Source organism: Dromaius novaehollandiae, chromosome 7, assembly GCF_036370855.1.
Source record: "Dromaius novaehollandiae isolate bDroNov1 chromosome 7, bDroNov1.hap1, whole genome shotgun sequence".
Classification (NCBI taxonomy): domain Eukaryota; kingdom Metazoa; phylum Chordata; class Aves; order Casuariiformes; family Dromaiidae; genus Dromaius; species Dromaius novaehollandiae.
Window position 1 is genome coordinate 22,859,422 of NC_088104.1, and position 26,996 is coordinate 22,886,417.

The 26,996-nt window shown below is 38.4% G+C and overlaps 2 protein-coding genes across 8 annotated transcripts in view; one reads left to right on the forward strand and one right to left on the reverse strand.

The window, feature by feature from the left end:
* ABCB11 (ATP binding cassette subfamily B member 11) overlaps positions 1 to 26,996 on the reverse strand; it is a 76,266-nt gene that overhangs the window by 38,163 nt on the left and 11,107 nt on the right. For 2 of the 5 annotated variants that reach the window (XM_026093836.2, XM_064514885.1), the window contains exons 1-8: positions 16,844 to 16,992; positions 12,454 to 12,556; positions 7,090 to 7,111; positions 5,577 to 5,624; positions 5,437 to 5,482; positions 3,113 to 3,354; positions 1,423 to 1,510; positions 210 to 343 (exon numbers count right to left, since the gene is read on the reverse strand). In XM_026093836.2, coding sequence (XP_025949621.2) covers positions 210 to 343; positions 1,423 to 1,510; positions 3,113 to 3,354; positions 5,437 to 5,482; positions 5,577 to 5,624; positions 7,090 to 7,111; positions 12,454 to 12,529 — 656 coding nt within the window. In that variant the 5' untranslated portion in view covers positions 12,530 to 12,556; positions 16,844 to 16,992. Of the gene's footprint in view, positions 1 to 209; positions 344 to 1,422; positions 1,511 to 3,112; positions 3,355 to 5,436; positions 5,483 to 5,576; positions 5,625 to 7,089; positions 7,112 to 12,453; positions 12,557 to 16,843; positions 16,993 to 26,996 lie in introns of those variants that run through there. The other 3 variants (XM_026093867.2, XM_064514887.1, XM_064514886.1) reach the window with 3 other exon arrangements.
* The window catches only part of DHRS9 (dehydrogenase/reductase 9), a 30,570-nt gene that overhangs the window by 2,437 nt on the left and 1,137 nt on the right, over positions 1 to 26,996 (forward strand). For all 3 annotated transcript variants that reach the window (XM_026093958.2, XM_026093927.2, XM_026093936.2), the window contains 3 exons: positions 23,717 to 24,064; positions 25,460 to 25,718; positions 26,738 to 26,901. In XM_026093958.2, the coding sequence (XP_025949743.1) occupies positions 23,746 to 24,064; positions 25,460 to 25,718; positions 26,738 to 26,901 (742 nt within the window). In that variant the 5' untranslated portion in view covers positions 23,717 to 23,745. The remainder of the gene's footprint in view (positions 1 to 23,716; positions 24,065 to 25,459; positions 25,719 to 26,737; positions 26,902 to 26,996) is intronic.

Here is a 26,996-nt window from a genome sequence, read left to right on the forward strand (position 1 = left end):
TAACAGTTACGGCACTCAGTTGGAAGATGGGGGAAATCAAGAGCTCCTTGCTCTTGATCCTTGCTCCAAGGAATGACTATTTTATATTAAACGGTGTTTGGCTAATGCTTAGTTATTGGCACTCTGTGTTTGGACTGTTCAGGCACTCACAGCACCTAAGGAAGTACAAAAGTGTTCTCTGTAGCATATATTTTTTCTAGATTACTTACTCAGAAATTCGGGTGTTCAGTTCTCCTACAGATGTACAGTCAAACCAGCCTATATCCATTCTCATTACTTTCCTGAAATAAGCTTTCCTGATTTTTTGTATCTGACGAGCTGCAGCCATAACCCAAAGGCAGATCTGTGAAGAGAATAATGCAGCTGATGAATTGCAGTAAAAGTCTTTCTGCTCCCAACAAACAGGAAAAGCAGTTTGGCTATTGATAAAATTACTAGTCAGATGAAATATATTCTAGCTACATAGACATGACAGTTGTTTTATGCCCTTGATCTTTAAATAATCCAACAACTTTTTTCAATCTCTGATCAAGCACTTTACTCATTTGTGACAGGCTGAGAGCAGACACAGATAAATTACTTGTGGTGTTAAATGAATGTCGTAGGGACAAAAGTTTTTCTGTCTACAGCTGTAAATAATATACAGATGGCAGCCACCCTACCTGAGCAAAACTCTCAGATACTTTTTAGGAAGGGGAATGACAAATGAATTTTGTAATTATAAAAGACTTCCAGACCAGTGGTCTCTTTAGCAGATTCTGCAGGAATCGTCCATGCTTGTGGCTTATCTCAAGCATAATGTTTGAACCATTACTACAACACATATAGGGTGTGATTCTTCTCTAGCACTATGTTTACAGTAGCAATACTCCATAATATCTCTATAATAGAAATACAGGGCTCTACTCAGTTGCCCAAACACAGGTTTCTAGCATCATTTGACATGCCAACTAGGAATCTTCTCATTCTTCACAGATGTCTCAGATGCCCTAGGCTAGCTTAAATGGTACTAGATGCTTGTGTGCAGGAAACTGAACAAAGCCAAAAATGTAAATCTTACATTTTATGGTACAACACAAAGATGACTCATTTTCACTGCCAGTGGGCAGGATACTTAGATACTTGGTTATGTCAGCCACTTTTTTCTCTAGCTACACTCAAGCAAACATCTCTTGTGATATGAAAGCAGCAGAATGCATTCATCTCACTGGGTAAAATGCATACATGTAAAAACGTAACCACAAGTACAAGTAGGTCTCAGATTGCAATATTCAGCCCACAGGATTAGAAATTAAAGTGTCTGCTCTGCTCAAGTGTTGAAGTTGACTAAGCAGTTAAAGAGAACACAATTATAGACCTAATCATTTAGTGAGGCAAATTTTGAAATCAAAATAAGGAGTCATAGGAAATCAAAATACTGACTTGGAGGTATCCTAACACGAGTACTGCACAACCAATTCCCGCATAGTAACCTGCAAACTTGGTCATTTCTTGTTCAATGTCCAGTAGCCTGGGGAAAGAAAAAAAAAAGTGATCAATACTGTTTTAATCTTCTGACAAACTGGTGTTTCTTCAAGGTTTACATGGCAAGTCAGCTTGTTTTGCTGACAGATGGACTGTTTCTTAATACTGAGCCTATTCCTAGCAATAGCTGGTTTGTTTACTGTCCCTACTGCAGAGGTGTATGGAACTGGGAGGTACCAGGAAATTCTCTTCTGTCCTGGTGCAGCCCTGTGGTCTGTGAGGGCCAGATGAGAAATGTCACCAGACTGTATGCTGAGAAAAAGCACAAGTGAGAGGTTTTCAAAGAGGATAGGTCCAAAAAATGTTCATTATATATTGAATTAGCTTAGTTATTCTGTAGCACTACACTAACAAATAACATATTCAGATTTGAACAGTGTTCTGTAGAGAGAAATGAAGGGCTGCTAAAATATATTCAAATATTACTTTGTGCCACTAGAAAGCTCACTAATCTGAAACGAGTATTTCTTTTAGCTCAGGTAGGACTATTAAATTACTCCTAATATCCGTGAAAGGCATTGAGTTGCTAGTATTGCATTTAGATTACTTTGAGACAATGATTTCATTTGGTTATTGGTTATTCTTCTAGAATTTTATGTGCTGCAGAGGGCAAGTATCATTCTATTTGACCAGAATTTGGTACACTCGGAGATTTTCAGCCAAAAGGGAACACTGTAATCACATACTCTAAACATAGGTGTCTAAGCATAGCTATCTAGTTCCACTTTTAATGCTCTAATGTGTTCTGCCTGGTCGCCAGGTGCTGCTACAAAACAGAGGTCTCTGACAAATCCTGTGCCTGCTAGCCCTATCTGGGGGGCCAGCTTGGACAGCCTAGAGGAAATAATTTGGCCTTAGATACATACATTTAGGAAGTTGAATCACTTCCCATATGCTTAGAATGTCAGAGACAAGTTAACTTCTAATTCTAATTAATTAATCTAATTTAACATCATTCAGAGACTAGAAAACTCTTGGAATGATACATTGAAAACATAGCCTTAGGGAAAGTTACAGGTTCAAATCTGGCTTTGGCAAATACCTGTATCTGAATGTATCATCTTGACTCCATTTATTACAGTTAATGAAAAGAAACAGGCACTCCTATAGCATAGCTCATCTGACCTGCTTTAGATACCTCCCATAGGCTAAGACAAATTGCATCCTAGAAGCACCCATTTCTCCTCAGTGACTAGAAACAGTTTAGTTGCTCAGAAGTCAACAGACACTATAGGTATCCAAGTCCTACCCAAAACAACCAGAAGTCATTACTATCAAGTGAGGCACCAAAGAAAACATATCAGTGATTTCATATGTGCAGCAGGTGTGTCTGTTATAAGAACAATCATCACTGAATTATCCTTGCTGATATTGCTAGCGGAAAGACTTAAGACCCAGCCTCGCCTTCTATCCCTCCAGGTAGCATCTGCAGCTCAGGAGCAGGACGCTGCAACAAGAACCATGCCCCTTTTCTGCTCAGTGGATAGAAAATGTAAGCTTTAAGGGCTGAACTGGACCTTCACTAGAAATACATTCTCTGACAAGCCTTAGTAACAAAGTAAAAGAAACAAACACATCTATTACTTACCCGCATCTTATTGAGGTGTCACTTTCATTCTGATGAGTAGAACCATTGATCCACATTATGGTGTTATTTATACATGCCTTGCCTGGGTCTTTAAGCTCTTGCATTTCAATGTCATACTCAATAAACGTGTCTGCCATTGCACCAAACACAAGCAACACGGCTGGCTGAGCTGCTCCATGAAGAATAGCAAAGAAACCACCAATGGTCATCATTAAAATTTCCATAGATGAAGAAAATCGAAACTAAAGAGATGAAAAAAAATACAATCTCTTCTCAGAAGCAGTCTTCATGCTGTCTGTATACTTATGAGTCATTAATCTGGTGAATCAGATAAAAAATTATTCTCCTTAAATTTCCGAACTCTCTTCAATACAGAAAGCAGACAAATCTCTCTCTCCCGTCTAATCTAGTTGTACTCATGATTACAGTCTCCTAAATTATTGTAAGCTCCCTTTATGTAGCTAGGAACAGAATCCGACCATATGAATGAATGTGGCATCATATAATACAAATAGCTGAATATCACTCCACATTATCATCGTTCCAGACACTGGTTCAAAGATTAAGAATAGGAAGTTATAATCCATACCTATATACAGTCAGCTTTGCTGATTTCCCAGGGTGGGGCATGGGTCAGGGCCTTACGTAGAGCCTCTGAATACAATTAGCCACTTTCCCAAAAGCCTGGGGCACTGTGGTAGAAAGCCACCTAAACGATGTGTTGACTGAGTCAGGCAATTGAATATTGGCTTTTAATCCAGGAGAAATGTATAGAAATATGACAGTAAAAAAGGATTGAGCTAAGCTCTATTACCCTGGCATTTGTCATGGCCTAAGAACATGTATGCATGCAGCTGATGATTCAGCTGACATACACTAACTTCAGTCACCTTTGTCATGATTGTGTCAAGTCTGATTCTCAGGCTGAAGTCACGCATAAATACGTAGACCAAATTATGCATGCAGAATATTAGTGTAAAATACAAAATATTTAGAAAAAAAGAGTGCAAAGAGGAGCCATAGCCTGCTGAAGAACAAATCCAGATTCTATAGGTGCTATAATGTGTCAAAGAGAAGAAGGGGTGGTAATGTAAAGCATATATGGAAAAGGGACATTATGGCACAGAAAAAGGGAAAAATGCAAAGATCAGATAAAGGGAAAAAACAAGTCAGTCAACATGAAAGAAAAATAAAGAAAGGGTCTTTCTACAAAAAAGAAGTCAGATGAAAAGCATAGCATTATCACTGTTCTGCAAACCTACTTTCTAAGAACTCTAGGAATTCCCTTACTGAAAATAAAAGCACTTAGAAAATGCACAGATATATGTTATATCTTAGAACATCTGACACAATCATACTCTGTTTACTAATTGCATATTCAGAGTTAAATACAGATGCAAAACAGGCCCCTCTGCTCAACAGACAGCCCTCAAACAGAGTCTGGAAAAGAGCTTTTTCAATTTCTACAGTTTTAAAGCTCTGTACTTGCTTAGCTGTGTGTAAACCAGTTCACAGGGAAGGAAAGAGCTGTGATTCCTGTTCCAGTAGCCATAAGGTAGAAAGCAATATATTTTGTATTTTGTGTCTATTATCTAACTCTGGGCATATCCAAAGTGGTAGATGTAAACAGGCCTCAGTTCTCTCTGATTAACTTAACTCTACCTGGTTAAGTATCACAGCTGTAGAATACAGGCCACTGTACTGGCTCAGTAGTACAGTGAGGACATATTAGTTTGGACACATTTCAGGCTAATTGCCTAGGCTATATCCAGAACAGAAGTAATAAGACCTCTTTGCTGCATGCTGCTTATCTTTCAGCTGCACTCCTTTTCAAGTTTAGAAATACCCTATAGGTCTCCAAGGCCCATCAGATGCATCATCTAAGGCTAGATATTAGATGCCACACAGAGCTGGGTATTTCCAAGCTTCTGCAGTTACCAAATCTTATAACATCCATGTACAAGGGAGCTAAATCATCTGCCAAAGATCACACAGCAAGTTTTTAGCAGAAATAAAAATGAACCAAGGTTGCTCAGTCCCCTGCTGTGTGTCTAACTCCTTCCCTATATCCACCAGCAGGTTCAGTATAATGCATTTAATAGACAATTATGACACAAATATCGATAATCAATACCCAGCTGACAAAATGACAAAGGGTTCTATTAAATTCTCATTGATTTTAGCAGCAGGATTTCATGCCAAGTGGTTTAATCCTTAGAAGTTTGGCTTAGTCACAGCTATTCCCCGAAATGACCATATAGATTATTGTCGCTTATTCTACAGCACAATACATATAAAATATTTATATACATAGCTTTCATTACCAGCTGAAAGAAGCCAACATGAACACTGTTCTTCTTTTCTGATGACCTTCAAGAATAGAAAATGTACAATTATAAACTTGTACTTTATTATGTATTTCTAGTATATGCAAAGATACTACACAAAATTGAATTTAACTCACTTTTCACTTTTCTTCTTTACAGAAGGTTCTTCATTTGCACTGAAATATCTAGCAAAAAGGAGAAGATTTTACATTAATCCTTTCATTCTCTTGGTTTGTTCTCTCAAATTTCATTTTATTTGAGACATTGTATCCAGAATTTTTGAAGAGACAAGCTATTTCATTCAGACTCCTTTGGAACCAGTGATTTGATGGTTCTTTTAAGTTTTAGACAGGGACTAGGGACTGATCTAACAGTGGTAAAAATGATCTGAAGATTAATGCTTTGTTTCATAAGCAGGTCCTCAAAATACTGTTGTTGTAATGTGGATAGTGGGTTCTTTCAGGTCAGTTAGAGAAATGCCTGTCATCCAAATTGTTGGCTAGCCCTTATCTAAGAAAGGGAGGTCTTGTTCCCACTCCCTCTTACTTTGCATGTATATTCACACACCTATAATGGCAGTAGAATCTCTTGCCCTACCTTGCAGTTTTTCTTTCAGTATTCACATGGTTTTGCTACTCTATACAATCAATTAAAAATCTAAAGATCTTGCTCCACCATTATGGATGGGATCCATATTATAAGAAGCAGCAATCATCAGCTGTATATATTCATTCAGTGATGAATGAATAGAAGAGATTTTGAGTTTGCGTGATTTTTTTTTTTTTTAATGAAACAAATGCATTCAAGCTATATTCATCATGGACATTTTTCAGAAACCAGATCCAGGAAAGCCTGTGGGAAGCTTCATATATGTATTAGGTAGGGCTACATGTTTGTGGCACATGGAAGTCCAACAGAACTTGGGTTTCAAGAAATATGCAAGCATCACTGTAGACTCTGCATTCTGAGCTTGTACTCTGAGATGGACAATTTGATAAGACAAAAATTAAGAGACGTTCTTGCTTCCCCATTCTGGGACTAGCTCTCAGGCTGCCTACACTGTGTCAGAAAGAGCTGGCACAAATTATTGTACCCAAGTCCAGTCTGCTGCAGAGCTGTCCCAAAGTCTAGGAAGAAAGAAGCTCTTCATCCCCCTTCCTATCTCAGATTATAGCTGAAGGTCAAAGTCTCTAAGTCATTTCAGCTTTTAACATTTTACATTTAAAATTTAGTATCTGAGCTCAAATGATCTTAGCTAATTCTTTTATTTGATAGCCTCACAACTACATTTAAAACCTTAAGAGAAAGTAATCAAGACAGAATAAAATTCCTCAAAAACTCATTCTTCAAACTAAACCAGGGAGGCTCAAAGCACAGAAGAGACATAAATCTCAATATCAAAAACATTTGCAGAAGAAAATCCACATTTTGCTTCCATTACTCTGTTTTTAAGAGCTACTCCTTTCACATCATACTAAGACTGTTTAGCCTACCTGTATCAGTTGTATCAAATACAACAGTTCAACTCTCAGAGAACAACTTCACATTAAACATCATTTTTACTATAAATACGTCAATTTAATCTGACGACATTGACATCATTGAACATTCCTAGAAATATTGATTGCTCCATTTGTGTGCATGACTTACTCTGGTTTCTTGAAGCCGTTATCTGTTAGGAAAAATAAATGCACAGTCTAGTTAATAATTATTGTTGAAGTACGTAATCTTCTGCAGGCATGTGAAAAACAAACCCTAGAACCCCATGGGACCTGGCCATTCCTAGGTTATAAGGAACCTTATTCCCACTGATACCTCTAGTCAGGGCCAAGAACTGATATGGGTCCAAAAATTCCTTGGCAAGTTAATTTCAAATTACATTCGTTTTCTCTTGAACATGTAGTCTCAAGTTTTCCATCCCCAAGATTAGTAAATGATATTCATTAGATAGATACATAATTTAGGACATTTGTCAAAAGTAAACTCACTTCTTTGCAAACTGTTTGCTAGTACCCAAGTGAACTAGTTGAATCCTGTCTCATCAAGCAATGCCCCACTACTGTATCTGCTGGAAATCCACGTATGCTGCCTGAAAGGAGGAGCTGTAGCTCTTCATTCTTGCATTCAGACCACTTACAGATGACAGATACAGCTGTAGTCCTGTGAGTAAGGTGAATTTGTCACACTAGTGTCTATTTTTGGGATACCCTCTAAGGAACTGAAGCTTAGAGAAACAGAATTATATTACATGGTATAATTGTGCTGTAGGGCAGCTCCTTAGTTCCCACAACAGGGCTTGATTTAGCTCCCTTTCAAGAGATGTTGTTACAGATGACATACCTAATGCATAGCTTGTGCTGACAGCAGCCCCAAAGGAGAATTGTCATCATAAGGGTTTATGTATAAAATATTTGCTGTAAGTCACTTGATATAATAATGCATAAAGAGCTAGTTTTATGTATACAATACAGTTTGGGGTAATCCAAGGGCATTAAATATATGCACCATGCTAAAGTTTACCATGCATTTGGCACCTCAGCACCAGGTTCAGAACCATGGTATGCTTTTCAACTGGTTGCCTTCCTTTCTTCACATCTAGTGACACAGTCCAGAGGATGGACAAATCCGTGTTTCACAGAACAAACAGAGGAACTTTGATGCACAATTCACAGAGGGCACAAAGTAATCTGTGCAACCACAATTTTTGCTACATTCATTTTCTTATTCAATGGAAAAAGGATTTTATACTGTTTCCAGGGTTTGGGATTTCCCAAGGAAACAATGTTAGATGGAAGGGATCTGTGTTTTGGGCTAGATACACAAAAAGCTCTCAGCACATCTAACTTTCAGGCACTTCCACATCTATAGAAATCTATGGCCCTCAGCTGCTTCCATAGAAGCATGGAAAGGGGTAGGTGTCTTGTAAACCTGTGAGAACAGCTAAGAACTGCTTGACATTTCCAAAATGTTGCCTGTACCAATAGTGATAGAAAAACATATTAAATGGAACAGGAAGACTAGATTAGTCCCCAGAGGGACTTTTAAATACAGCTTGCAGCAATGCATTGTTTTTGACGGATAGAGAGAGTTATGTTAATTGTGACCTGGAAAATAGACTGACTTGAAGAAAATACTGAAGGAACAGCCAGTTACATCCAGTTATTTTCTTCCCTTCCTGGAGTTAATAAGATAATTTTTTTGACTTTAGCTAACAATAATGCCATTGGTTTTATTCTGCTAAGTTTGTTATGTAAGGATGGTAAAATGAAAAGATTCTTTAGATAAAGAGATATACATATCCCGAAAATCCCAAATGCTTTCCAGGAAGGTTTTATATTTATAAAGGTATGATTGCAAGCAACCATTTGGTGTTAGAAAAGAACTGGTTGTGAAGGAAAAAGCAGCAGCTATTTGCCCTGTGTTCAAGTTTGGCAACTGATAACAGCTGTAATGCTTTGAAACCATCCTTAGAGTAATCTCCAGGATTTACTGGAAAATATAAGGTTCAGAGGAAGCTTCTTCTGAAGTATGGTAATGCTAGGAAGTGTTTCACAAAAGATGAAGGACGACTTGGCTACTGGAAAGAATATTTTCAAGGAAGAAGAAAAGAGACTGGTGAAATAGCATTCTGGGTAATACTGAGAGTGCAAGATGAGTATGTTACAAAAGGTGAAGAGATCCTAATTTATGAACTTGAAGAGGGAAACAACAGTATTGGGATGCTATTCAGTGATGTGAAGAACTGCAGGACAACTGTTGTGGGCCAGCAGTTTTTAAGCAGGACAAAAACTTGGAATAACATCATGCATGCTTAATTAGGAGGAAAGAAACAGATGAGTAACAGTTCTGATCATTACAATGGGAAAAGGAGAAAAACACGGCAGAAAATGATCTGTTTAGCAAAGAAAAGAATGCAAGGTAAATGAAAGAATTTATTAAATTTATTAAAGAAAAGAAGAAAAGCAGTAGTAATCTTTGAATGTTTAAACAATGTTGAAAAGGTAATTAAAATATTTAAGGAAGAAATTTTGCAATTTGAAAAGAATAGTCAATGAAAAGCTGCAGAACATTGAGAAGAATTTAATTTTTACTGCTGTTGTGAGAACACAGTAAAGAGTAAACTACAAGGAAAGCAGATATTTTATTCAAGTGATGAAAAGCTGTACTCCAAAAGCAGTAGCCAAAACTTGGCTCTTTGCTATATCTACTATTAGTAGACACAGTAGATTATTGGTATTATAGGGTGAAGAAGTGATCAGTCAGCAGAATGTCAGTAGGGTTTTAAAGCAATCATGTTTGCTTTGGGAAAGGTGCTCTAACAGTTCAACAAACTGCTCATTACACTGAACAGAAGACTGTTTTTCCAAGGAAACTGAGAAGCCAGAGGCAAACTCACTTTACAAAATCTCTGATGGAAAAGGAGAGTAGGTTTGGTATCAATACAAAGTCCTTTGCTAAAATCCTATGACAAGTAAAAGCAACAAGTATATCAGACAAGCTACCAAACTGAAGAAAAAAACAAGCCCCTAAATCAGCTAGATAGATCTGGGTAATGGGAGAAGCTTTAAGCAACCAGCTGAAAAGAGTAAGTTTTCTGTCCCAGATGGAGAGGGGCATACTCCTTTACTTATTCACCCCTTTTTCCCTCCATTCCTCCTCCCTCTCCACCAATACTAGAGACAAGAATATTATAAAAAACCATGGTGGGAGGTGGAGAGGAATGGGGCAGTCTGTTCTGCTTTAGCACGCTGATGACTGTTCATTCTAGCGGGATGTAGGACGGTGTGCTGGGGTAGGAATACCCTGGGAAGAGAGCAGGCTTTCAGAAAACAGTCACATTCGTCTCTGTCAGAGTCATGGAGCTGAGGTTGCTGCTGCCATACTGCAGACTTTAAAATGAGTTGCACAGTCTAGCATGCCAGCTTTGATGCAGACTATTAGAGAATGATTTCTTACACTAGCTTCTTACCAGATATATAACAATAGTTAGGTTCTTACCAGAAGCAAACCTTTGACTCTGTTGAACAGTAGATTAGCTAGTCCAAGAATATAAACTCAGGAAAGCAAAAGGTGTTTCATAAAGATAGTTAGGACCAAAGGAACTACCTGGCTGGCACAGAGAGACAGACAGAATGTACCTTTTCTGCACATGAACCTCTCGTTCAGTTTCAAAGGTCAGACCAAAAAAAGTACTTATATCATCTGCTAATAGAATAGCTGCTTTTAGCTTTGCAGATGTCAGTCAGTCTCTACAAAGATAACCCAATCAATGCTTAGTCCTGCCCAAACAAAATAAAGATCGTGAGCAAAACCCGAACACAGAATGACACTACATTTGAAATCCAGGCTTAACATCATTCAGCATTAAAGCATCAGGGCTTTAAAAATAAAGACAGACACCACAGATCAAATTATAGCTGGGATACCATGCTGCCATGCCAATACTGGGGGAGAAACGCTCGAAGAGGGCTCCCTGTTATTAAAATTATTGATGAGGTCTTGCAGTAGTTTATTGCCTGACTGTTCATGATATATAAGGTTATGTGAAGAATTCTGCTGCATGGCACAAGTTTTAACTTACAAACCCTACAAGTATTGTTCCCATGCAACTAATGAGGCTGAGGGTGGACTGCCTTAAACCTGAGCTGTCACCTGGGCAGGGAAACAATGACTTATTCACTGTAACTCAACCTAGTATGTTTTTTGTTTTAAATTCTTTTTGTTGATGAAAAACAGTTCTAAGAGAGAAGGGATGTCTTTGAACATGAGTCTGACTACAGCTCTAGCGGGTAATGTCTCATGAATAAAAATATTTGAAATGAAATAAAAAACTGTACAGTTTGTATCACTATCCATCTTGATTGCTGTAATGATTAACCTGGATAAAAAGGGAAAAAAACCCTCCAAGATTAAAAAGCATGCTCTTCCTCTTCAAGCTGCATTTTGTTCAGAGCCCAGTCTAGTCTACCTGAAAACACCTGTTTTTGTGATGAAGCAGGTGAAACAAGGAGTGAATGCCACATTAGGGCCAGTATTTAGAACACAGGCTATTTAATTATGTCCTAGGAGAACTTTTTAAATGAAAGCTTTTACACCTTCAGGGTTATGCCAGTGCTGGCAGTGTTTTTGAAGATACAGATCTTAGACATTTGCTTAGGGAATCTGGTGATATTTGAGCACTGGAATCCTTTGGTGAACCCTTTTTCTTCAATGTGCAGAGTAGGTACAGATATCCATTATATACCTTAATACAGATATACATATTGCAATTTTCTATCTTCCATCTTGTGCTACTATTTTGTTTTCCTGGGTACTTTACATTTAATGCATTAAGCAATCCTCCCTTTTTCTGTTTTTACCTACTCTTATACAGAACTCTCAAAATATTTAGCTGTTTTTCTTCATTTTTCTCCTCCTCCTCTTGACTCCTGTTGCATTTGGATTGACAAACTTGAAAAATACACATTGCAAAGAAAAAATGGAGTAAAAGAGGAAAAAATGGAAAAGAAAGCTCTGATGAGGGGAAGGGATGTGTATCTTTGCATAGCGTTACATTATTATTCTGTCTAATATAGGTATGACTACATTAGATGTCTTTACTATAAGCATATTGTAAGTATATTTTATGTATTCATTCAAAGCAATCCTAGAAACCATGGAAAACAGAACTTTCAGTCCAAATCTGTGCTTAATTTTAAAAGGAGGGCCATATTTTTCCCAGTAAAGGTCTCTTAACTGTACACCAAAGTGATGAGTAAAAGAACCTAAATAGACACTGTGAATATGTAGGCTCAGTAAAGATTGCCATCTAGTAGGGAAGGTTATATATAGTTTTCACAGAAATGTTGTTTTGCAAACAGTGTACCCATAACTTCACAGAATAGCAGCAGGTACCACATAACCATGTATTTATTCCACAGACTATTTGCTTTGTATTCGCTCCACTTAAACCACCCACTACCTATTTCATATGCTTTGTAAAATTAGAAACTGAATGAAGAATAAACTTCTTACATTTACCATCTGAGCTAAAAGCATAGTTATCCTCTCCCAATCTCTTGATGCTGCGCAGAATAACGGGGTCAGACATGATGATTAGTTCCTTAAATCAGAAGTCCTGAAGAGAAAGAAGAAAAAGTATCAGCATACTTTTGTCTTTGAACATACAACAATATTGCATCAAGCTCCTGCTCCCTCAGTTTTACCCTCCTTGAAACTACAGAAAAGAAAAATATCTCAGAGAAGCATGTATAACCCTCTCCAACTGAAGTGCAAGTCCTTCAAGACTTAAATACTTCATACCTCAAGTGAGGCCTACTCAGCAGGCATTTGTGGCTACGTAACTCCAGCCTACTACAAGCAATGTTGGCCCTATTAACAGCCCTACTGAAATGAACTATTGCTTGCAAGCCAGGTTGACTCCCAACCTAGCCTTTCTTCTCTTTTTTATCACCTTCTCCTGAATCTCATGTATACAGCTTTGCCACATAAGTCACTGAATCACCAGTAAATTGGGCTGCAAAGACTACCAGAAGCCACTCCATTAGTTCTAACCATCCATGCCAGAATTCAGTTATTCCTGTGTCATTTTTGACCAAAGGTGCCTGAGGACAAATGCTCCATACCTCCCTGGGCAATTCTGGTGCCTCACTATTCTGATTGCTAGGATAAGTTTTTCTTAATGTCTAACCTAAACCTCACATGTCACAATTTAAGCCCATTACTTCTTGTGCAATCCACCACAGATATGACAATAAGAATTCCCTTCCACTTTGCAATATGCTGTATTTATCTGAAGAATACTAGAAAGGCTCCCTCTCTTTAGATGAGCAAACCTATTCATTCAATTTTCCTTGCAGGTTGTATTTTCCAAACCTCTGGGAAACTGCTCTCCTCTGGCTTCTTTCATATCTTTCTGGAAGTGATGAGTGCGTAACAGCACTGCAGCTCCAATCTTACCAATGCTGAGCAAAGCAAAAGGATTATTTCACATGTCTCACAGGTTATATTCCTGTTTATACAACCCAGTATGACATTTGCCCTTTTTCACAACAGTATCACATTTCATTAGTGATCCACCAAAACCACTCAATTTTTTCAGACAGGTTGCTACAGAGCCAGTTGCTTCCCAGACTATATTTTCAGTCAATTATGCGTGCCTGCTCTTGCCCTTATTTGATAGCACCATGCCTTCTTTCAGCCCATTTTTCGAGTTTGTCAAGATGAATTTGAATTCTAGTCCTGCCCTTCAGCATATCTCATGCTCTTCAGCATGCAGTCTCATCTACTTCTATGTCGCATTCAAATTTAATGTGTATTCTCTATTCTGTCATCCACCTCATTATCAGTATTGCCAGACAACACAAGAAGCAAGACAGACCTCTGCAGAACTTTACTCAACACCCTTTCATTCTGACATCGATTCATTAATCGCTACTATATGGATGTGTTTTTTCTTGCTTAAAAGATTGTGATGAGCAGAGAAGATTTGTTAATCCACTAGCTGGTAAATTCTGACACCCTTACATTCTGTGACCCAAATTCTCTCCTCAAGTAAGCAGGTATCACACTTACATCAGCAAAAAGTCTGACCAGGACTACGATAGTCACTTATAATGTAAAATCATATATTTTTTTAAATTCATCCTCACATGCAGTGAAGCAGTTTACAATCAGAATCATAATTTTTCCATTTGCTCAGGCAGAACACAAATGAGCCAAAGAAGGCTATGGCTTTCTTTTGGTTAAAGGGTCTCTATGACGCACAGCTTCAAGTTCTCTCTCTGGTGTTTAGATAACAAAGAAAGCAAGTACCACCAGGTTCTGACTAGAAAGAAAGGAAAGCATTGTACAAACCACTTTCACATGGGACCTGATCTACAGATCATTAAATTTTACTTCAGCTTGAAGTATATGGAAGAGGATTTCACAAGGGCCTAATTTCCAGATGAGATTATTCATCTTACATTTAAGCCACGAGCACATAAATGCAGCTTCCCAAAAAGAGTAAGCATTATGCTGTAAGTCACTTGCACTTGTGACTCTGCTTTTCACTAGTAGAAAAAAAAATTATTCACTCATTCTTTAGGAAAAACACAAAGTTTGTTCTGTTCTCTCCCTCCTGCCTTTTGCTGTGGCTGATTAGCTAAAATAGTCTGAACCAGAAGATCTCCAAAACATGTTTGTTCAGATCACCCTAAAGTTCCAGAAGGTTTTTTAAGAAAAAAAAATGAGCTCAGCAAGCTCATTTTTGGCAGTTTTGCCATTGATCACATTCTTGAGATTTTAGGGGCTGGGGGTGAGAGAAATGTCTTCCTGTGACATTTCTAAAATGTGTCAACTCAGTTGCAAGGTTGGAGCAAGAGATCAGAAAACACAGACTTTTTGCTCCTTTTACAAAATCTGAAAAGTTTGACAGTGGTGAGAGAGACAATGGAACCCTTCAGAGTGAAATGATTTTAAGGCAAATTCAATATAAATACAGAGACAGCCTAAGGCTTGCCAATTTTTTTAACCCTAGGCATATGTTTGAGCAGTTTTAAGAGGGAAATAGTTAAAAAAAACAGATATGAATAAATTTCAAAGAAAGCCATCAGTGTGATAAAAATAATAAGACTGCAATATTTTGCTCATTATTAAAGCTTTCCGTATTTTTGGTTCATGTGGCTAAAACACTGTTTGCTGAATTAATAACATCCAGAAGATAAAAATTGCAACCATACAGTCATGTTTCCTTCTGCAAAAGATAGATAGATCTTCGCAATGGTCATTTTCACAGCAACTTGTCCTTAAACATGAAGCCATTGTTTCCTTCTAGATCTGGTACTGACTGCTTTGCATTGTTTACTACATAATAATGGAATTGCATAAAGAAAGCTGAGCTAAAGACAGACTGTTGATTTTACATTTAAATTATTGTAATTGTAAATGTTACCTGGATCATGAAAACGTGTCCTGCTGGAGTAAAGATGCGTTGTTACTTCCTGTTCTGCTAATAAAATAAATCTAAACTGCAAGTGTGATATTTACATGCATATTCCAGCAGCTTTAAAATATGTAATAAAATCACAGCAATTATAAACCTGTTTTAAAGTAAGTGATATAAATCTTTGAACCATACTACTGAATCTGGCTCCCAGGTGAAAAAGTATGAAGTGGTAAAAAAAAGCAAATCAAACCAAAAAAAGAAAAAAAACCCTACACAACCCACAAATTGATGAAGAAGGCAAAAGTAAAGCAAAGCAAAGCCACTCTCTCTGCCTCATCCTCTTTCAGCTATTCATTATTTAACTTTATAATCATACAACACTTCCTGCTGGGAAAGTCTCGTTTCAGTGCTAGCTCTGACAGTGTATTTTAACACTATGAAATATATTTCACAACTGATTTTTTCTGATACGGTTTTAAATAATAGGAAAAGTGAAGAAAGAGAGAATGGACTGAGATTTTTCTTCCTTGTCTTGCTAGATTTGCATAAAGAGTCTTGCTACAAACTCTCAGTAGAGCTAAACTTTCTGAAATGATCTCACTTTCCCAATAACATTGTGAATACCCCACATTTTTGAATGGAAACACATTTTTCTAAATTTTCTAAAGCTCAACACATCAAATACTATCCACATACTATCCTGTCCAGCAGATATAATTTATTAGCTGACTGAAACAGATTGATACAGCAGATTAATATGTTATATTAGAATACTAAAATAGCATGTCCTCAGGGTTTGTATGTTTATCTCAGGACCACTTACAACATCTTGCAGAATACTGACACTGATAGGCATGTTAGGAAAGATTTGGTAATAGAAATCAGAGATAATAATAAGTATTAGATTATCGCATCTACCCCTGCATTGAGCAGAATACAAACTAGTAACAGTGAATATATATAAGAAATAGCACTGAAGTGAAATTGCGTTTTACCCTAGTCAGTTAAGGTATGACCACTAAACTTCTGATAAACAAAAATCTTTAAGGAACTCAAGATCCAGATTTAAACAGGTAGTACTTGGGAAAGGTTAACAAAGGAATATATTCTATAGAAAGAAATAACTTTTGGACCTAGTCAAAAGCCCTTTGAAATCTTTTTCAAGGGCTTTTGATCAGATCTTTATATAATATTAAGAAAAAAAATGGTGAAATTGGCTAAAGAAACATTAGCCTTCATTTTTAAATCTAGGTTCCTCAGATATTAATAATAGTATACATGCAGAAGCACACTTTTCTACAAAACAGAGCCCAAATACCTTGTTCCTCAAAAAGCACCATTCAAAAACACTAACTGTGCAGAGGGAATTCAGCATTTAGCCTAGACTATTTTGAAGGAAAAATAAAGGTGTCTTGCAGTTCAGGAAATTTCATCAGTTGACTTTGAAACATTAAACATGATAGATCTGTTACTTACCCGTGACTGTGAAAAACCATGTATCATAAAACAAATTGCAAGGATCCAGTTCAATTAGTCAATGATGCACTCAGCCATTTCCCATCGTGATTTCATTATTCTAACCCATTTGTCAGGACTGAACCTTTAAACTGGGCATTGGTTATTTGCACCTGGGTCAGTAACCATGCAGTCACGACGGCTACAGTTCATTGACATCTAATGGAGGTTTAAATTTGACTAATGTAGTCTCACAACACAAAGTCAGGACACTTGGAAAGCAGTTACATGTGTGGAGACCAAACTGTTCTCTAAAAAAAAATAAATTTAAATAAATTGCACACAATAAATGTATAGGAAGAGACTGTTACAGCACTTTATCTATTATAGCATAGAATTACTTTACCAGCTATGCAGTAATTCAGTGTACACTGCCATCTCTGCATTAAATATCAATTTCAGCCTTAATTTGTTCTATTTAAAATATTGGTGAGTAGCATGCAAATTGGTTCAGATATTATGTTAAATTCAGATTAAAAAAAAAATCTCAAAACTTTGGTTTTCTGACCCACAAGTTTTCCCTGTCCCCATAGCATTTAAAATTTTATCATTGTCCCTTAGAAAGGTGAAGATTTTAAAATTTGGAAACTACTGCATAGTAGTGAAATCTCATTGGAGACAAGCCTGCCATGGATTTTCCGGTGAGGCACATCGGTGAGGACAATGCTCAAGCCCCAGCCAACATCACCCTCAGAGTTTAGAGGGGATTGGCAAACATAATTTAGTTCCCCTCCTAAATAAACAGCAAAGACAAGGCCAGTTCTTGCTATAGACAGCCCTGACTGATATGACAAGACAGAAGGGCAATGCCTTAATCGTAGTGACTGTCAACTCTCCTCGCTCTCCTGTGCTTTCAAACTTTCCATGACAAGGCCTCAAGCACAAAATTTCTTCCTGATCAAATGTAGCTCACCAGAATTGTTTTCCTTACTTATGGTCGTTTCAGCATATACAGTGACAGCATTACCAAATACAAACCCCATGTCCTCTCCAGTTTTCATAACAAAAAGAAGTCTATGTGTATACCAATACATGCAGCACAGCTTTGAGAGTAACACTATCAGAGATAACTTCACAGCACTAATTACTTAGTCCAACACATCATATAACCAGAGAAAAAAATAGTCACTTACAGGGTAGGGCCTAGGAGTGGAGAGAAGGGAAGGGAAAACATATGGTAGAGCAGAACTGTGCATTACTTCATGCCCCACCAGTAGCTTCTCCTGGAGCAACAGGGCCAAAGATCAGAAGGTTGCAACGCTTTTTCTTTCCCAAGTACCCAAGCAGAGCTTACACTTGGGATGCAGAGAAATCCAGCATGTCCAGACACAGTACATTAACTTTAGTTTTACACAAATTACTTCAGTCTTTTCACTTGAAAGACTTTGCCCATCTAAACATTCAGAGAGTATGTGCAGGGTCTGCTTCACTCTGCTAGTGAAGTGGATTAAGACAATGATGAATTGGAGCTGAGACGATAGACTACCCTAACACTTTAAGGGCTCTATACCTATCCAAACCTCCACTTCACTTCTCTTAACTCATCCTCATAGAAAGCACTGAAGATGAACAAATTCTGGCCTTGACTTTATGGCATGAACCAGAAAAAGAATAGATGCTGAAAGAGCATCTATCTGTGTAAAGTGTAGTGGAGAACATACAGCACTTGGTTTTGGTTCAGCTCCCTGAGCCACCTTCTTGTTTTACAACTGCTAATAGAAAAACTACCAAATTCACTCCATCTCCTCAAACTCTCTTACATTTTGTCCTGTTTCTTCTGATGCCCTGAGAAACTCAGTTTCTATTGTTACATTCAGCCTTAGCAGCATTTCAGTGAATGAACAATTACCCACTGAACTAAAACAATAGGGAGCAGGTCTTCAGTAAGGCAGAGGAGACTTAGGATAGATATTCCAATCCCCCTGAATTTTGGTAGGGAAGAATTTTTGGTAGGGAATAGATATGATTTAGCTTGTGAAACATGAATAATGCTGTCATGATAATTCCCTTCAGTCATGGTCCGAGTTGAAGGGAAACACTTCGCTTATAGCTCACATCATTTTAACACTTCTTTGTGCAGGAAGAAAAAGATCACAATTCATTGAGCCAAATGCAGTAAAATAAATGCTTCTTCTCTGAATTTGAGTGGCTGTTTATGTCATTTTATTCCCACTGCAAATGAAGTTCTCTTTGGATTTTTTCCAATAGTTCATAGGAGCAAGTGAATAAAAATGAATCTTTGTTATGCCTGGACAGATCATTTCTCAGAAATGAAAGCTCTTGTGTTCTTTTGGCATAGGACTCCTCAATTCTAAGCTGTAATCTACAAATTATTGATCTTTATTAAACTAAAAGAATTTACTTTTCCAGTACTGACCAGAGCTAGCAGCAGTGATCCAATAAAATGCTTCCAAAGCTTATTAAAGACAGCCAGAAGCATACCACTGTGTGCACACAGCTATGGAGGAGCAGGTGACCATGCTTTTTCATCAAGAGACATCAGACTCAATCTGCCACTACAGACTGAGATTCCAGATGACCAGGTTGTTTCTGTGTTTTGCACTGAAGTCTACCTGCAAGTGCAGCAGTCGGAACTACCCTGCCTGACAGGAAGCATTGAGCAGACAGCTCTGAGGCTTTATTCATTTACTTTGTAGCCAGGGCTAGCATACAATCCTTTCGAAGGCCACAAAGCCAAACACTGCATTTATTACTTGGGTATAACCCCCATCTGAATTGGGCCATTTACAGTGATAGTACCTCAGTGTGTGAGAAGTATAAGGCAGGTTTCAATGCTGAATTACACTTCTACTCCTGCATTATGCTCTTTCTTCCTGTCCTGATCCTTTTTTTTTTTTTTTTTTTTTTGGGGGGGGGGGGAGGATGGACAAAGGGAGAAGGGGGCAAAGGCAAAACAATTTGTTCACACCTTTGTTTCTCCAGGTCTTTGGAAGTATTTTTTCCTGTTTTGCTCCACATACTATCACAATTGTTTTATCCAAGTAATGCAAAGTTTAAAGTAAAGTGAACTCTGAATATAGCTAGTTACATCACTCTTTTTGTATCTTAAATTAAGGTAAGAGGCATTTAATTACAGTAGATACAGTTTGTAGCTTGAATTATTGGGTAGATGACTTCTCTATCTGGTTTTGGAGTGTCAGTTGTTAAATACTGTTTATAAACTTCCTTTGAAAAAATTATTACAGTAATAAAAGTATTCAGAGGAATCAAACAACAAACCTAGGCTGGAAGGGAACAGATTCTTCTGTAAGACTGACCATGGCCAGAGACTGGAGGAGTGTGAAGCTGTGTGAAAGGTCAGCACAAATACACAGTTGGTCAAGTTGGCAGGTACCCACATGCTGTGTCTTCATTCTCTTCTTGGCACCACAGCAAAATATAAACGCTACTTAGGATTCACCTTGTGCAACACGAAGTAAATTTTACAGCAAGCTTGCTGATTTGGGATTTATACTATTAAAAAAAATAAAATCAAATTATATCAATCCCATGAGGTGTATATGTATAACATTACCTCCTTCCTTTGACTTTTGAAAAAGTTACCGTCATTTCCAAAGATTATCTTCGGCAACTGTTCTACATAGAAACCTCATTTTTCCAGCTAAGAGAAGGGCATGACTTCCTCTTTTGATGGTTTGGTTTTATCATCTTTGCTGCAAACAGAAAGTCATTTGTTGATAAGAACTTCCCTTTTTGCAGTCTAACTGCATTTCTTCATACTAAAATAGGGCATAAGCTGATACTTGCCTTACACTGCAATAGGGAAAGTACCTCTAGGTACAATGGGGACGTTTCTGTGAATGTGACTTTCTGTAGTTATGGAAAGTATAAAAGAGTCCAAGTCAGAGATTGTCAGGAGTGGATACCTCAGGGTGGGAGGCTAGTACATAACAAGAAACAAATCTATTTATCCTCCCGTTGTTTAAGTCACAGTGTATTTATTTGTTGGTCACAGAAAAACACTATGCTGAAACTGGAAAATAATGTCTAGAGCTGCTCCAACAAGGAAGCTGGGAAGCAGACCGGGAATTATCACTCTTTACTTGTCCGGTTTCTATAGTTACTCTCTCAACATCTGCTCTTGAGCAGTACCAGAAACAGGATGCTTGCTTAGACATCCCTTTAATCTGACCCAGGTCTGGCAGCTGTTATGACCCCCCCCCCCCCCCATTTCAAATGTTTGTGCAAATAAAAATAGCAAAGAGAGAGAGAGAGAGAGAGAGAGAGAGAAACTGCAAGTTTTAATGAAAACTCTGATCTTTTATATCAAAATTAAGTGACTCAAGATGTTGGGGGGGGAGTATTTCAAATAGACCTGAGGCTGCCTATCCCATCATTTGGGCATCCAGGCCCCTGAATTACCTCAGCTGTTCTTGTCAGAAGACAGCAGGGCCACACAAGTCTGCCTTGCCCTATAGACCTCCTCTTTGTTGACCAGTTTGGAACACTGCCAAACCCCTTTTGGGCTTTTGACCAAGTGCCCCTTATCACTCTGCCTGATGGAAACTAGAGAAAAACATAATTTTCATTGATGAGTCTTTTGTTTTCATTCTTTTTTGGTTTGTAGCCCCTAAGAAAAAGAAGAAAACACAAAAACACAGAGGTAGAATCTTTACACTGCAAAGTCAGGCCTACTGAGGGCAGGCTCTGGTATTCCTAGCTATCTCTAGATACCTGGACTGGTATAACATCCCACCAGCCCATTAACTAAGAACACAGGGATTGGAGGCTAACCCTAAACTGCACTCCTGACTGTTCGAGTCCATGTTTGTAGATTTGCCTGTTACCATGGCAAAGATAGGTGGTGCGGTACACTAGGCTAAGCCTTTTCTGAGCCTAGTTGACTTTTTTTTTTTTTTTTAATTTTTTGACAAGATTACAGACCAGGCCAATTTATACCTTATTTTCTTTATGTCACTGGTTATTTAGTTAATTTCTGCTTTATATTTGAAGCAGCATTTGATGAAGTGCATGCTGTCTCTTCCTTCTCTAGGTGGTCCCTTCCCAGTTCTCCTCCCCTAGGCCCCACAGGTTTGCCCCAGCAGGCAGGGCCCTGCCAGGGCTTAGCAGAGGAGCCCTAGCTGCACCCAGGGGTTGTCAGGGCTGGCTGAGGTGCGAGAGGAGCGGCACAGAAATACCACCTCCATGCCCAAGGATGAAGGCTAGTAGACCTAGCAGAGCCCTTCCATGGAGCAAGCCCATCCCCTGGGCTTTGAAAAACAGCAGTCAGGGCCCCATGGCAACTTCACAACTGCAAAAGAGGGTGCAGGCAAAGCAAGGTTGGACTTCATACTAATGCTTTTCTCCTGTGTATTCCACAGGAATATGGGAACTCCAAACAGAGGAAAGGATACTATAAAGAGAAAGGATTGTTTTTCTAAAAACAAAGTTTTTTTAATAGGGGTCACACAAGGAGGAAAAACAGCCAAGGTGCTTGGTCCGTTACACATGCACACAGATACGCAAAGAGTTTCCTTTTCTTAACAAAGGAACTGTGAAGTACTACACAGGGAGAGCAGTTACCTAGTTACTTCCTCATACTTTCTCAGGGACTGATGCTGCAGAGGAAGTTAAGCAACAAAAACTAGCACGTCTACATTGAGACTTCTGCAACAGCATGTGCCATTTCTAGACAAGAAGCTGCATTTATAGCCAACATAAATATGTATGTAAGCACGGAGTACAAACAGCCATGGGGCTTGCAATAAAATTGAGGTATATTTAACCTCATGTATCAGAGCAGAAAGCAGTTCTACATGCAAAAATAAAAGTAGTATTCCTTGCCTATTATGATGCATGAAAAATGTTTGCAATTTTCGTTTAAATTGTGTTTGGCCAGGAAAAATTTGGCCATAGTAAATGCAACTTCAGTGGCTTCCTGCCCTGCAGAGATAGTCTATAAGCAACCTCTAAAAAAATCTGTATTCCTTTACATCCATTTAGAACACTTTTTGGTCACTTGCATCAGGTTTCTTGTTTTCTGGGCCATGGGCATTCATGAAGTACAACTGAAATTTTTTCTCCAAGAAGAATTCCATCCATCATCAATTTTACTTCTTTATAAGTTTGTTATTATGTCCATTGCAGGATAATCCCCGATATGTAGGTTCTTGCCACCCACATTTTGCAGTATTGAAGCTGTCACACTGCCTGACATTTGCCCTGGCAGGTGAAGTGCTCCAACCTGCACCTTCCTGCCCATGCTTGTGGACAACTACGTTGATGGGAATCTACTCCTTGAGAGGCAAAGTGGTAGTACTGTTACCCTCTTTCTTGAGAGTCTGGCACAGACGGCTAAGGTTTTTACTGAAACTAAGTACATCATTTTTCCTGCCTAGCCTTGCTTAAGAGTCCACAGTAAAGAGAAAGGTTCCAGCTCCTGCTGATCTTGAATGACCTTCTGCTGCTAGCTGTCCCCAGGTGTACTCTCCCGTTTTCCACACACTATGACACTATGTTCAGACATCTGAGCTGATTTCTATGCAAGCCTCTGCAAATATTTCATCTTTACTACTCTTCTCTAGACAGTGTTTCTCTCAGGCATGTTCCCTGGGAGCTGAGGCTGCAAACTGGCAGCAGTAACTGAAGATGTATTATTCTATGTAACCTTACTACAATATATCCCAAGTTCTCATTTCTGCTCAAGCAAGAATTATTTTTTTGTTGTTTTAGCACAAGGAGGCAACTTCTCTGAACTGTGCCTGCTCCTTTCAATAGCTGTGGTTAGCAAACTCATTAAGGAGAAAGAGAAGGGGAAGGAAAAAAAAAAGAGAAAAAACCTTTTAAAACTAGCAGCTCTTCTTTTTGTTTCAGGAGAAAGCATCCAGAAGATTTCTCTAAAAATGCTTTTCTACATATTAATCTTTCTCGGCGTCATTTTTCTATGGTGGCATTGGAGGGCAAGACACAAGCTGAAGGTTACAAATCTCACTGGCAAATATATATTCATCACTGGATGTGACACAGGCTTTGGAAATCTTGCAGCAAAGACTTTTGATAAAAAGGGATTTCGTGTTTTTGCCGGTTGCCTGACTGAAACAGGAGCCAAAGAGCTAGCAGCTGTGACCTCCAAGCAGCTTCAGACAGTGCTGCTGGATGTGAGAGATCCAGACAATGTTAAAAAAGTGGCTGCACAGATCAAAACCGAAGTTCAGTCCGAAGGTTAGTTCCAGGATATCTCACAACAAGAAAAAACCCCAAACCCAACCACCCCACCTCTACACACTTTCCAGGCTGCATTACCAGGACAAGGAACAAATAAAGTAACTTCTGCCCAACAGGATTAAACAATTATTCTTTCATAAATTGAGCACATATATGACTTATAAACAATCATTATGTCACAAGCAAAAATATAGTTGAACTCTAGTGAATAACTCTGAATATAACTACTTTGGAATATTGCTTGCAGACTATCTGAAAAAAGGAATATCCCATACCCTTGATCCAACAGGTTGTGCAAGACAAGATGCTGCAACTGTTGCTGATGCTAACCGATTTCAGTAGGACCAGTATTGCCATACAGTTTACAAGGGTACAAGATTCTATGGGCTGGATTCTGCTAACCTGGAGCCTTAAATCTGGTCTATTATTAAGTTCCATAGTACCAATTATACTTAAAACTGAATTCCAATTTCCATTTGACAGCCTTTCTCTTTGTAAAATTGCTTATAAGCTTGCTCAGATTGTTTTTACTTGAAACTGTGCTTGGTTTCAGGCCAAAAGTGATATTCTCTCTGCCCACGAATAAAGTCAGATCGGCAAAAGTGTTCATTCACACAACTCAAATAGCTGATGCAAAAGAGTTGGTTTTAAGCTTTTGTATCTTCCTTCCCACTTCTGAGGCCTCAGAAACATTTATCAAATGGATTTAGTGTTTCTCCCCTGCCCCCACCTCATTTTTAGAGCTGGATGTTCATTAAAAAAATATATATAGATAATATAAATATTACAAATATCTTCTTCCCATTTCCAGTTGGATGATGTCATTCAGGGTAAGACATAAGCTCTCTGCCACAACAGAAATGTCTGTGGGGCCAAAAAAAAAAAAAGTGATGCTGAAGCTTTTTCAGTCATCATTGCCATCTTGTTTTTAAAGGTCTGAAAATGATTTATTTTTGTTTTTGTTTGTTTTTAAAAAAGAAGGCTGATCTCAGTTTTGTTAACTAGATCTGTTCTGGTCCCGAGGCAGATGACTTTTTTTTTTTAAATACAAACAAAACCAGACTTCTAAATAGACTAGGTCTATTCCCTGCACAGTTCCCGCCCACCCACATAACTGCTCTTCCCTTAGCCTTCCTCTATCGACCCTTCTCCCACTTAAAGGGAAAAAAAAGGCAGGGATTGTAAAGGGTGGTAGAGAACATGGTGATAAAGTTCAGACACCAAGAATAAAACTGTGTGCTACAGGACATTCTCAAGCAATTCCTTTATGAATCTTGGTAGCCCACTCGGTCCCTCACTCATTCTCTGTGAAGTCTCACCCAGTTCAATCAATATAACACATTATATGAAAATTTGCTTCCTAATTTTCTTCTTTTCTTTCTTTCCCTGCAGGTCTCTGGGGACTTGTCAATAATGCTGGGATCATGGGGCTATTAGCTCCTACAGACTGGTTAGATATTGAGCACTTCAGAGAACCAATTGAAGTTAATTTAATTGGACTCATAAATGTTACAATAAATATGCTTCCCTTGATAAAGAAAGCAAAGGGAAGGGTAGTAAATGTATCCAGCATTGGAGGTCGCCTAGCATTCAGTGGTGGAGGCTATTTCCCTTCAAAGTTTGGGGTAGAAGCATTTAATGACAGCTTAAGGTACAACGCTCACTGCAAGGAAAGACCACTTCCCTAACCCCCAATGCTAATAGGCTAACTAACATCAGCACAGGCAGATTAGGGGCTGATTTACAAGCTTGGCAGTTAGTCTGGATTTGAAGAATACTATGAACTAATTCTTCTTAAGAGTACCTTTGCTCAGTATAGATTATGCCACTTTTGAAGACTAGGACATTTTGTGTGCCCAACAGGCCTGCTGTCTTAAAGTGTTATCATGGCATAGCTAATGCTCTGTAAATTCATAACTAACTTACCTCACTGTGCTCAGGGGCCTTACTGCAGAGGAGGCTCAGATCAAGGAAACCAAGCACCTAGAAACTGTCAACCCAAGCCCACCAAAACAAAACAAAAAAACAACATACCATGAGTTACTGTATGATATTAACTTTAGTCTAAGCTTTGTTCTCAAGTCTCATCTCTTAATCATACTGATCATTAGAGAGATCTAGAGAATACAGCAACCTAATCCTGGGGACCACCATGGCTCCTTCTTATAAAACAGGGAGCAATTTGTGTGTCTAAATACAGAGTGCCATTTTAAGATACCAGAAGGTATATGAGACACCTACACATGGCTGACAGACATGATACAGGGCTAGAAAGAACTGCAACGATATGAAGTACCAGCTGGAGGCCAAGTGGGACCCACTAAGACATATAAAATGGCTCTAGATACTTGCATTTAGGCAGCCAGTCAGTCTCACAGACAAATCCAATAATTAACAAGCTACTGAAAGGTAAGCTAGGATACGAAATAAAATATGCCAGCTATTGCATAGTCATCGCCCATGCATGCTCTCCCCCTGTCAAAAAGGCAAGATAGCTCATGCTTCTTTCATTTAGCAATAACAGACAGACTGAAAGTTCACACTTTTGCTTATCACACAGTATGTGTGTGCTGGTGTGCCACATAAGGACAGAAATAAAGGCAGTGGTACAGGAGAAACAATATTAATTAGAATGTCTAATGTGATGAAAACTTTGGGCTGTCTTTACAGGAGAGATATGAAAGCTTTTGGAGTTAAGGTTTCTTGCATTGAACCTGGACTGTTCAGAACAGCATTATCAAATCCAGCAAAGATTATGAAAGAGAAGGAGGTTATCTGGAATCAGCTTCCTCCCAGTATTAAAAAGCAATATGGAGATGAGTATTTTCAGAAAGGTGAGGCAATTTCCAGCCATTTTAAAAGAACCAAAACATTTCTTGCTGAAAAAGACTTGCAAAATGGCATCATGTCTTCCATCATTCTGACTTTT